This window comes from Sinohyriopsis cumingii, chromosome 10, assembly GCF_028554795.1.
Source record: "Sinohyriopsis cumingii isolate HCF-2022 chromosome 10, ASM2855479v2, whole genome shotgun sequence".
Lineage (NCBI taxonomy): Eukaryota > Metazoa > Mollusca > Bivalvia > Unionida > Unionidae > Sinohyriopsis > Sinohyriopsis cumingii.
Window position 1 is genome coordinate 22,758,243 of NC_142970.1, and position 13,672 is coordinate 22,771,914.

The window sequence follows — 13,672 nt, forward strand, 5'->3', positions numbered from 1 at the left end:
CGACCTATTTGCCTTACGTATGCAAGACAGGACATCATATCATGTCAGGATAGAACTATTCGAAACATTAGTATTATACCAATGTTTGAGTTGCATTAATCTATTAACGTAGTTAATATTAGATTTCAAACACAAAATAAAATGGAACACATTAAACAAATTAGATATAAAATATAAAATCACCTTTACATTGTTGCAATGAACAGACATCACTATAATTATGATAATGGGAAATTCTGACATGTCACGAGAAGAAACAACGTTATGCATATAATAGTGGCCCAACGATTCAGCTGAATTTCGCATCTGATATACTCGAGATAAATATAATGGTGTATAGTTTTATGTCTATCACATACATAGGTGCGCGTGATTAAGTTCACATTTACACATTTACTTCCCTTTATGTAGCCCTGGGTTAACAAGCGTATCGAAATTATCATGAAACCCACCCACCCACCCCAAGCTTACTAAAGAAAACAGAGACAAATACTGACACTTTCTCTGATCTCACTTTTATAGGTACCATACATGCGTTAACTCATGTGTGAGGAAAAACTATTTGTTTTATTTGCTTTTTGAAAAATTTTAAAACTTGACTAATGTTGTCTCGAAGTACTTTGAGATATGGGGAGACAATGAACGCTAAACCATGCTTACGCCGGAGTTTAATTAACTCGATATAACATCGCTCCGGAAAAAATAAGGTTTTATGAATTTTAAATGGATAAATTTACTTACAATATTTAGGAGATTCTTTAAACAAAACCTGACATAGCTGCATTAATGCATACATTGAATAAATATTGGTTTCATTTTGAAGTTTCAGCTTTGTCTTTTACAGCCCCGTCCTAGCATATTCATTATTGGTACGTTCACAACGTGCTTCACTTAAAATCAGACACCTTCATACACAGTCAGTTAAAACGACACCATGGCAACAGCAGGACCAAAACAAGTTGTGTGCCGTTTGGTCAGAGATCGGACTCTGAAACTAAAGGGTAAGTTAAAGATAAGTCACTTGGATAATCTCTTTTGCTAACACGTGAATATATATACATGTTTTAAAATGTATTGATCTCAGTATGACAAAATGTACATCGACGTCGGCACTTGAGGAAGTCTGGATGTTTCAGTGAATTATTATTCACCATACTGCATGATAACACAGTTGACATAAAAAATATAGGTCGACAGCAATAGATGTACGCAACTGAAGTCAGACCGTGTGGTCCGACATGCTTACTTGGTTGGGGAGGAGTATTTTATTCAGCATAATATCAAGAATGATCTTGTTTATTGTTCGAGACACCTTACATTAAAATTCATTAAGAAATTGACCGCGTGTACTTAATTAAACGTCTTTCTAATATAGTTTTAAATGGGTATTTCCCCTCGTATAAGTTTTTGTTTAATTTGTCTTTGTCTACTGATATTAATGTTATCACAAAGGATGACCATTTCAACAAAGGAAACTAGGTGAACTTAGCAGTGCCCATAATATTGAAGAGGTAACCATTATGGTACATTTTTAAGGAAAAAGCCAATGGAGGAGTTTACGTTTTACAGGTATATTCGGCAGGCAGAGGGCACCTGGATATTACTACTCATATGTTTAACATCAGTAGAGATATTATGTCAGATAATAGGCACTTTACTTCAACTCTTAACATCCTGAAATATATTTGTATTTGCATATCTCAGTGATCTAATTCCAGTCGTGTAGTTTACTATCCCATGCATTTATCTTGCAGTCCAATCCTGCATCGCTCTAATAGAGAATGCCTGAATGATGTCTGAATACATGGGTACAATGGCTAGTATACCGTCATTGCATGGGCAACTTGTACACTATGGCATATTTCCACCTGTGCCTAACTAACGTGACATGATTGTTCCTACTATTTATCAACAGTACATTATAATATAGAAGCATTAGTGTTTTTTTCACTGTCAATCAACTGATTTTTCAAGGCATTGGATATTAAAGCAAACCCTGTATACCAGAATCCTAAGTTAACGAACGTGGTTCTATTATAATACAAACAAACATACTCGCATCATTCTGGAAAATGCCTCACTAGTTAGATAAATGTAAATTCGAAACTCAAGTTGAATTGTCGAGAAAGTTTGGAAAATAATAAGTCAGAAAAAAGTAAGGCATCAACATATGGCAAAAATTAAACGATAAACCTGATTACAATCAAATCAAACTGGGAAAAATATATTTTACAATTCTTTTAGATATTGAAAAGAGATACAAGGCATTCAACGTAATATAGCCTACTCCTTGCGAAAGATATAATTATCGCTTATGAATAATACATTTACAACAATTGTAAGTACTCGTTAAAATCTGAATATTCTTATGTGCATACAGTACCCCTAAGACAAACAACGGATGTTAAAATTGAACACTGCTGTCAGTCACATACCTTTATCTCTGTCAAATCATTACGATACACAGGCTATGTCTTTCTGTTTAGGAACGATTCAGTTAAGGAATTCATAGTCCTTAAACAAGTGAAGCATATTGACACTTCATCTATTTGCAGGTGCATCATGAAATTATCATCGATATATATCTGATATTACTCAGCTCAGATACATTAACTGGCAATAAGTGTTATTGGCACATTATAGTGATAATTGTAGCATATTGAATGAATTGGAACTGATAATGATCAGAGACAAATGTTAACGTGTTTCTTAAATTTTTGCAATTTTCATAACAATACGGCTTTTTACGGGATAAAAATAGTAACCCTCTTTACCACGAGCGAATTCATTCATATATATATATATATATATATATATATATATATATATATATATATATATATATATATATATATATATATATATATATATATATACGGAACTCATCATGACAAGTTTTTATTCACAATCGTGTTATGTTTTCATATTATATTGGGCCAGTATTTAAGGTTTAAGGTTTAACGTGAAAAATGTTATGAATTTCATCGAAGAAATTCAAAGGCTGAAATGAAATTTAGGAACTCAGTATATTGTAAATGTTGACACCTGTCGTTCAGTAAAACAGCTCTAGTAAGAAACACATATAATACGTTGTCATTCCTCGTTGATCTTCGTAATCCGCAATAAAATGGTTGTAAAGAAAATATATTCGTAATTTGTTATTGATTTCTAAATATAGCCTCTTTACGCCAGCTTTCTTGTCGTTGTCGAGATCATAAACCACTGTAATTGATATGCAGCATCCAATACCAATCAATAACTGAGTGAATGAATAGATGAAAATATTTACTAACAATGAATATGAATTAATAATTCAGAGTAGTTGATATATTAAGGAATTCGAAAGAAAATGTTGCTGATGACAGGAAATTATTAGACAAATAATTTTATTATTATTATTATTATCATCATCATTTTATAGTATTATTATTATTATTATTACTGTAGGGTCTCTACATTTCATTTTAAGGACAATATAATCTATTGTTAAGCAACTTTACAATGCATGAAAGTGATGACGATTTTTTTAATATATTATTTATATTTTCAAAAGAAAAAGTTAAGGGCTGCTTTTGATTTCAATCATACTATTTTCTAATTTAAAGAATGTTGCAGTGATCTCGATAAATTTGTTCAATGGTGTAGTGTCTATATAATTGCTTTGTTGAAAATGGATTTTAAGTTAACTGTGTAACACTGTGTCTGATTTGCTGTGCGACATGGCCTTCTTGGGCTTCTGTTTTTGAAACTCAACAGCAAGTCCTGGCTTTATTTATTTATCATATAATTTACGTGACTGTGTTACAATGTTTTTCTAGCAATGAATGTAAAAATGTAAAAAGGTTTGTATTCCTTGTTTCTGAACAGTTTTTGATCAGCGCATTTCCTAGTTTTCACTCAAAACCTGAAGCTGCTTATTGTCTTTCCTTGATCTTTTCATAGGATATATGTACCTTTTATGGGGGAAATCATTTCCCTAAAGACACATGTTAATAAGGTTGTCTATGAGCATTGGTCTGGTCGTACCATGCAGTTATGTCAGACTACTTAGTAAGTGGATTACGACCTTCATTGTATAGTTTCCAAGCATTAACATGGCGATATAATTTAAAATAAGATCAATCCTTGATATGCCTCTAATAGTCTCGGGTGTTATGTGTTTCCTAGTTATAAAACAAAAGCCTCAGGTGCAGTGATGAATCATTTATCGAAAAACTTTTAGAGCGTGTATTTCTTTTCTTTAATACCCATATGTTGAATAGGGTAGCGGAAGAATAGTCGCTACGTTCAAGTAGTTTTCCTGTCTGATTGTTTTTTTTATAATTCGTACTAAATATAAATATTGCTATAGGGTGGTGAGCTCAAAATACGAGTCATTGCTAAGTCCTTGGATTTACATCACAGTCAGTTACTTTCATAATTTGTTCTCAGTATGTGCGGTAAGCGGTTACAAGGAGGTGATTTTAATATAGCAAAAGTTTTGAAGAAGGAGGTATTATCCTAGGGTAGGTATGATTCAAACTAAGTTATATGTAGCAAGCTCGTTTATAGATATAGGGTTGGATTGTAAATAGTCTATGTGGTATACCCTAAGGACTTATCTCTTGGTTTTAAGGGTAGGCCAATAGGTCCATGTCTGATATGTTTTAAGACTTGAGTATTGTATAAGTGTAAATTCATTTTCGTTTCATAAGCCCCTTCCGCAGAACCATGGTCTAAACTCCAAACTTGTCAGAACAGTTAAGAGTTATCTAAATTTGTCCATGTTTTATTGGTCTATGTTGATGTAGTACGATTATATCATATACAAGTATTTATCATAATATCATTTTGATTCGATGGGGCAAAATAGTGATTTGGCTTAATTTATGTTTGAGGAATTTAAAGGCATTACAAACGTACTGTGACTGAACGCGTATATCACAACCTCCTTTTGAAACGATAAAAGGACAATTCCAGTTTATACACGGAACGTGTTAACGCACTATTGATCGTATCACTGTATACTAAAAAACGATATAAAACTTTATTTGTGAACTTACAGATTCTATTGGGGCCCCGAGTGACCGAGTGGTCTAAAGCACTCTCCGTTACGGATCATTGCCATCTCACCTCTGTCTGCGTGGGTTCGAGTCTCGGATTCGGCTAATGTGGTTATGTGAGAAAGCTTGCCAGTAACTTCTCGTAGGTCGGTGGTTCTTTCCGGGGTTTTTTCCGGGTTCTTCCTCCATCATTGATACTGGCCGCCATATATAGCCTATCTTGTGCTGACAAAATGGCGTTAAACCCTACAACAATAACATATTATATGCAAAGTATGCTTTAACTCCTTCTTGTAAAATAATAATAATAATAATAATAATAATAATAATAATAATAATAATAATAATAATAATATAAAATGATGATGATGATGGTGATGATGACGCAGATAACTCAAGTAATGGTCAGACATATAAAGCAGTAACAGTAAATAAGTCAGCCATATAAACTATATTAATATGCATTAATGTCCCTATTGCGTTCTTTTTAAGGTTTGAACCCACTTTTCGGCACATAATAACCTGTAAGTGGCGGTAAGTATATTTGGTGCAGGATGAACCCGACTTAATCTCCGGGATAGCCACTAACCAAAGGGAAGCAGCTGGCGAACTTTCTCACATACCCACACTAGCCAAACCTTAGACTCGAACCCAAATTAGAAGACGTGAGCTCTGTATGATCTGTGAACGTCTCTGAGCCACTATGCCACCACCGGCGAATACTACTCACACGACACAAATGTGTTCGTTTCGTAGTAGTTTTCATGCTTTGCATGTTCGTGTAGATACGTATTAATGTCTTTATTACTTTATTTCCACAGGCAACCGTCGGCCATGGTTCAACGGTATTGTGGTGTCTAGAGACATGTTAATTGTCACAAACTACAATGCCTGTAGTGTCCAGTGTCACAGACTTCAGGATGGAAAGTTAATGAATACACACAAGCTGGGGTCGGAACCACGTGATCTGTGTCTGATAAATGACAGGGAAATATGCGTAATTCTGCTGAAAGGTCAGATAGTAATTATGTCAGTTCAGTCTACTGAAAATACAGGTGATATTATACCAACCAAGACTTTGTACGTAAAGGGAGGTTTTGATAAATATCATGGAGTTGTGACATTTAAGAATGCTTTTGTTGTATGTGGTGTAAAAGATAACATGATGTGCTGGAGTATTGTGTCCCGTAATGACGAACATTGTGATACAATACATCAGATATGTAAAGGGGATAGCAATCTGAATCAGATTCATTTGTGCACAAGCGACAATATGATTTACATCTCGTGTAGTGCCAGTAGTGGTTTGACAAACACTGGCGTATATGGGTACGATATTTTGAATCCCAATGAACATAAATATAGATACAATCATAAAGATCTGACTAGACCCAGAGGCATTACTATTGATAAATATGGATTTATATTCGTATGCAATGGATGGCCTGATTACTGTATTCACCATCTCACAGATAAATGTGAAATTATATCTATATACACACAGAAAGGAACATGGGACATCTTGGCCGTATTTTCCGACCAACAGTATGGATATCTCTTTGCCACGTGCATAGACAGTAATGAGATTGGCATATACAGACCAGAATATCAAGGTAATCGTTTCATATAGTGCATAGGCATACAACTAGAGTGACATGGATTATTTACTGTGATTTTCAAAGATATGTTTTCATGGTCAGAAAAGAAAGTTTCTAAACTGATGACAACCTTGATTTATCTTCAGCAAAACATAAACACAGTAACAGTAGTTCATATAAATTGAAATATTGCATATTAATATAGTTTAACTAATTATATTCATTTCTATATTGCTAACTTATCTGCAATGTATCTAGACTCACAAAACGTAATGACGCAAACGATCAATAGTTATTTATTGTACGGAGACGAATGGGTGAAGAAGCTATACCAGTCATGGTAGCACACATTTTCTATTGGGCGTCGAATTGCTTGTGACAATTGTAGCGTCTGACAATTGATAGGATTTAAATTGGATCACACACATACTGGCTTCCATGTATAAATATGTTAGGCATGTTTGAACAATGCTTTAGTAGTATGAAACTGTCAGCATTCTCTTTTATTGTTACAGTACGGGTCCACTGACACTAGTCTTCGCCTCAGCCTCAAATATATACCTATCATCCACGCTATTCGATAAGTATTTAGCAATTTTAATTTTGTCTGCGGGGGCGCAGACACACACATAACACAAGTGAGCCAGTTATGGGTTTAGAGGATCGTATACATGTGTGTGACCCAAGAGTTTTTCCAAACAAGGAGAAAACTCTGTTTTCATACTACATGATTAATAAACCTGATTTCAGAAACAATTATAGGCAGGATTATTAGCGATCAATACACACAAAAATACTTCTGCTGCACACAGGCATACTTGTATTACTATAAGCTGGTAAACGCAGATTTGATTTTCCTCCAGAGCTCTGCTTCTACTGATAAAGTCAAAGATATATCAGCTGATTTTTTAATAATGAATTGAAGAAATGATGTCGTGGTATAATAAAAATGGTGAGATGGCAGCTAAGCTATTGATTTTAAAAATGTCTTGAAATAAATTGTGTAGGTTGACAACGGTGGAATAATATCCTGCATTAAAGTGTACTCCCCCAAACGCAAAATCATAACTCGCCAACTGCATCTGAAGCGAGTAAAGTTTTTGAATGGTTCAGTTATGACGATGGTCAAAAGCAGGATACTTTAACACATATTGTAAGTAATATGTATACGAATTGCATCCGAACGGAAATTGTTTTGAGATATTGCACGCGTTCAAATAAAACTGTCTTCGTTCTGACGAAGAACATTAGCGTTGCCTTGCATCTGATATCGCTACTGAAGCAGACTGAAGCAGATGACTAGGGTAGTGCAGTGTTGCTCAAAACCAAACTTGAGCTAGAACTGCTCACTGACAATTTCCAACATGTGTTTATCATACTATCACTTCTTGGTAGAATATGAACGCTAATTCGCAGATACACTCCTGGCAATAATCCCAACGTTGACGGGTATTACAACTCTGATCCCAACAGTTACACAATTTATTTAAATATTAATAACCTTTAAGGTTCGGCCATGATAGAGAGACTTCCGTTTGGCGGTACTCAATGGAACAATCCTGCGCTCATTGATCTACAATAATACATGCATGATCATAACATCAAGAATGACTGAGTATATGTCGTTATTTTTTATCTGGAGTATCTTGATCATTTACAAGCTGAACATAATGGACATCTGCTGGCCTCAAGAGCTCTGACAGTTTCCGGTTCATGGTTGTCGCTGAATCGGTGCTCAAGTGTTGATATGTTCGACAGCAGTTTATCAGCAATTTTGTATGTTCTCGCTCTTTTTCAGGCTCATAAAGAATGCCGTGTTTGGAAACATTATGGAAAATTTGTGGAAACGAATTCGAGTGTAACTTCTCCGTGATAGTGTGATAAACAAACTTCGAAAAGTCATTGCTAATCCGGCCTTTGACTCCATGCAATATTTAATTGCGGATTGTTGTTGTTGACAGTAAAACAGGAAATCAAAATTAGAAGTGGCAAAACTAAACTATGTTGGCTCGTTCGTGTTGGATATCTCAAAGCTGCTCATGTACGAATTTTCCTACAAGATGAAACCGTCCAATCACGACCAGGTAACATGCTGTACACCAGTACTAATTCGTTGCTAATGCATATCACCACCGATATGCGTACACTGCACAACTAAGTTTGATCAACGAATCTGATACCAGTAATTATCAGAAAGAACATCAGATGTTTATTAACTCCAATAAAAGGTGTTTGGCAAGTTCAAAAACGAATGATGAGGATTGCTAATCAAGGGTCTGTGGGATTGCAGCATAACATGTATGTGATTTTGTTCGGCTCCGCGAAAATTAAAAAAGGCCAACGGTGATTGTCGAAGAAGTTCTTAAACACAAATTGTAGCTGGAACATCTTCCTCGTTGTGCGTACGCACACACGGTACAAAATGATCCGACCCAAGAAACATCGCTTTGGTGCATGCCGATGCAAAAGGGTGAGATTGTTTATCTCGATAACAAACGATGTTACTCCCGAATTACTTACCCGATTGTTCATCATGCTATTGCAACTGACACTTTGATACAGTGTCAAAGATAAATCCCGGTGGCAGCTCTGAATTTTCTGGAACAAGCTGCAATTTCTCTCGCACAATTACACTGCTAGGAAACGTCAGTACACTAAGTGATTATCGCCAAGTCGACAATTTGTCGATCACTATCGATCCATTCCGAAGTCGTGAATAAGTAGAAGGACATCTGTACTACGTTTCTAACTCTCGATGTGCATACAAAATGCCGAACAAACCTGTCTCAGAGCGGCCATCATGGTGAACATTAGCTCGAATACATTTGCCAGAAGCCACCTGTAACAATCGTAGTCATTTGAGATGTTCATGTGCTTTAATAGGCTCGCGTAGATCTGTGTCAAAATAAAAACAGACAGTTCATCTGTGCCACGTGCTTAAATACGCTCGAGTACATTTGTATCAAAATGAAAGCCGACAGTTACATTATCATCCACATAATAAATGCCGCGCGCATTTAGTAAAACTACCAAAGAGACCACTCAGAAGAGACTGACTGACAAATTCATCATTGGAAAAGCAATTGTCACTGGATCTGTGTTGTATTAAAGAAAATCAATAATTTATAATCGTCGAGTTCAAAGATGTATTTGATCCAGTATTTGACATGGCAGCTTCTGTGTTAGTGAATCGAAACAAGATAGATTTTCAGTATTACTCATGCCCATTAAGGGATCCAATTCAGCTAAGTTTGAATTGCAATTACAAGACACATCTAGAATTCTACTTCCATGTGAAACAGTTTTGGAAATTTTGGGGAAATCGAGTAATCGAGAACAATGACAATGACGATGCTAATGCCTAGTGGGAATCTGTTAACAGTTGAATTATGGCGTCGTTCAACGGTATGCCTTGTGGAAAGGAAATCGAATCAATTTAGTCCATGTTGACGTGGCCACAAAGATTCCTCGACATACCCGATACACCGACGATCGCACTAGAACAGCTAGTCCAACAGCGAGATGTGTCAAATATATAACTGATAATGCAGATGTAGTCAAACTAAAATATGATGGTCTATAAATGTTGCATTCTGTGCCAATGCAATTGTACAAAATTTAGCGTTTCATAATGCTGATTTAAATCGTGGATTTATACAGCAAGGATCGCAGCTTAGTAATGTTTCATTAAGATTTATGTGTGCAGTTACCTTCATCCACATCTTTGTTTTTATAGAGATACTCGCAAGGTGATATTTGGAGGCATAGTCACTTGTTTCGTAAAAATACATGCAAAGATGCAGTTTGGCGTAATGCAGATGCTGGGAAAGTTGTATTACAATCACTGGCTTTGTGGATGCCATTGACATCTCCTTCACTTTCTGCGGAATCAAGTTTGTTATTATTTATGCAATTGGGAACCACTACAGCTATATCGTTCTATCACATACCATAGACGCACACCCACATGGAGCTTTTATGGGACAATATACTTTGTAGATAAGTACCCAAGTTAGTTTTACGGCACGAAAACATGCATTCTTCGCGTTTCAACTTGCAGCGCTAGCTAATATCCAGGCAAATAAATATAACGTGGCAACTTAAAATTGACTAACGTCTTTATTGCAGTTAAACGGTCATCAGGATCTCTATAAAAAGAAATTGGACATGGTTGTGCAGAATCAAATTATATTGCGCGTGCATAACATACTCTGTGGTCATATTTTGGCCGATATCAAAACATTGACACAGTTCTACAAATGTCACATGACTTTCAAACGTTCTACCCGTTTTGTTACTTTTCAGTGTAACACTTGGAGTTGTTTAGCCAGTCAGTTGTCGGCACGTATTTCACGTCGGTAACGCTGGTGACTCTCATTACAAATTTTATGCTGAGAGACATTCTGACAAGACACCGTTGTTTGAATATGCTTGTGGTTAGATGATGTAATCTATGCACCGGTAGAAAATTGATAATTAGTTTGTCACATATTGTATTAATACTTTTTATAGCACGAAGTGGGGGACGCCCTTACTGAAAACTAACTTGCAAAAACTAACGCAGGCAATCAAAAAGCGAAAAATTAATAAAAACGGAACAACAGCCGCGAAATGAAATTGCTAAAAGAGCTGCTCTCATTGTGATATATATCATTATTCAACACTATATTATCGCCTTATGATATAGATGATATATATGGTCTGAAGCGCTACGAATAAACATAATATGCGAGATTGTTGTTTCTACAATCACAACTGAGTAAGTACTCAAGTAGTATAAATTACTGAGTTTTTTTCTCTTGCGACACCTATGGTTTATATACATCCGTACGAGATTTCCCTGATGACTGGCTCGCACACGTAACGTGTGTGAAAAATTGCTAAACACCTTTTGATCGGCTCGGGTATAGCAATACCATTGGGTAGAATCGAAGACTTGTGTCAGCGGGTTCAACGGGTGACAATCAACATCAAAACCGACAGTTATGTTAGGCCATCCCAATCCAACCGCGCTCCTGATATCATCATGATAAGGACACATTGTGATTTTTCAAATGGTTCGAGTTTAATCACAGTGACATTTTTTTCACGAATAACTAAGTATTTACTAACATGTAGGGTTGATGCAAATTATGTATCATATGGCAAAAACATATAGTGTAGTTACAGAAATGGATATGTAAACCTTAATAACAGCCAACCATTAGTGTGGTGAAGACTCATTGAATTTTATGTAAGGATGGATTAAACCACAACTCCATTTCCTTCAAGTAGTCATTCTGACCGTCATTTTGCTAACGTTTACAAGCCGTTAATATTTTAAAGCTTTAAGTCTACTCTGTAATTTTGATTAAATTTGTATAGGAAAGCAACATTAATGATATTTCCATATAAAGAACATTTGTCGACAAATTTTCACGTTCTCAGAGTTACGTCTAACATACATGTTTTACAGTAGTCTTTCATTTATACAGATTTTAATAAATATATCATGCAAATACAATTTCGTGGTGGTGATGCTAAAGCGTAGATATTCTTGTTTCTCTTGCAGTAGGCTCTTCCGAAATCTTAATAAGTAACCAAATAAAACAACATGTGATTCAGGATACATCAACACAGATAGGAGAGGAAAATGTGAGTACTCTTTATATGATGATAGTTTTCACTTTTCGTTAATCACTTTGAGTGCCGGTAGCTAATATCCAATATGATGAAGATAACAATACATACTTTATTATATGTAATATGGATTGATGGCACACATTTAGTGTTATTCTAACATTTTACCTGCAGTGTAGGATCTCTTCTAAAACAGATTGGTAAGGAATTACTTCTCTCTAATTTGAAAGTCAGAGTGATATTTATTATATATGTGAAGGAGGAAATGAAAACAAAATAGTAGAGATTGCAAATGGCAAGCCTGACGTTTCTGCATGCATATGGTTATTTGTACTGTGCGATATTTCTAACCTCCTCTCGTCATATAATTTAATGGAATGACCTTTTGCCTTATCCTACCATCCGCTTGGATAAATTTGTTTTTGCTACTGCAAAACATCTTAGAATAACCTTTAAATATACATTCAGTTTAAGGGCTAGTGGTGAAAAAGGCATATAATGCTATGAAAAACGGCCTCATACTTTTCCCCATATTTAACTTCAGAGAAACGCCCAGAAAAAAAAGGCCAGATCCGTTACGCTATGCTATAATTCAACACGGTAGTCGTGTGATATGTACTCATTTTATATTCAAAATGGTTCTTTTAGATTTTGCTTGACAATATTGCATCGTTCCTCATTCTAAACAGACAGTTATCACAAGCTCTGTTATATGGATTACTGTATTAATAGTGGGTCCTATATAAACTTGGTGCTTATATGTTAACTAGTATGTCCACAATTTCATCAATCTTGAAAATCTTGGCCGAACTGCTCATTTAAAAGATGGACCTTTTGTGACCAAGATGTCTAACATGATTGAATTTAGGGAATACTAATAATAATAACTTCTTCTGTGTGTGTGAGAGAGTTTTTACCTTGGTCAGAATGAATTAGTGGAACTGATTAATGGTGTCTACACATGGGTCGATGGTTATTCCTGGGGGATTCTGGATTATTGCTCTCCCATATATACTGAATGACCTATCATGTACTCATAAAGCCGTTGCACCCATAAAAACACAGTCATACCAAACATAAAGTCATATCAAAATATGGCTTCCGAGTGAAGGCTTTTTATATTATATGGTTTGTATATGAAATGATGATTGCGATGTTGTCATTGAAAGGTATGTCATATATGGTAGGTCAAATAAGAAGGGATCACCAATATGGCCACGATAATTTTAAGTTTATTATTTTAAGACGTTTGAAGGAGATCCTAAAAGCGTCTCAGTCAATCAATTGACACATGATATACCAATATGGCTTTATTTGCTTTTATTAGCGATCCAATATGAATAAATGCAGCTAAATGATATCAGATGTTTCGTATCACGTATATACATGTACACACACATTTCCTTCAACTTC

The 13,672-nt window shown here is 35.4% G+C and overlaps 1 protein-coding gene across 1 annotated transcript in view; it reads left to right on the forward strand.

Moving 5' to 3' along the window:
* The first annotated feature begins 860 nt into the window (after positions 1 to 860).
* LOC149789713 (uncharacterized) overlaps positions 861 to 13,672 on the forward strand; it is a 32,183-nt gene continuing 19,371 nt past the window's right edge. Inside the window, exons 1-3 of the mRNA XM_089973102.1 lie at positions 861 to 1,001; positions 5,864 to 6,655; positions 12,192 to 12,274. Coding sequence (XP_089829228.1) covers positions 935 to 1,001; positions 5,864 to 6,655; positions 12,192 to 12,274 — 942 coding nt within the window. The 5' untranslated portion in view covers positions 861 to 934. The remainder of the gene's footprint in view (positions 1,002 to 5,863; positions 6,656 to 12,191; positions 12,275 to 13,672) is intronic.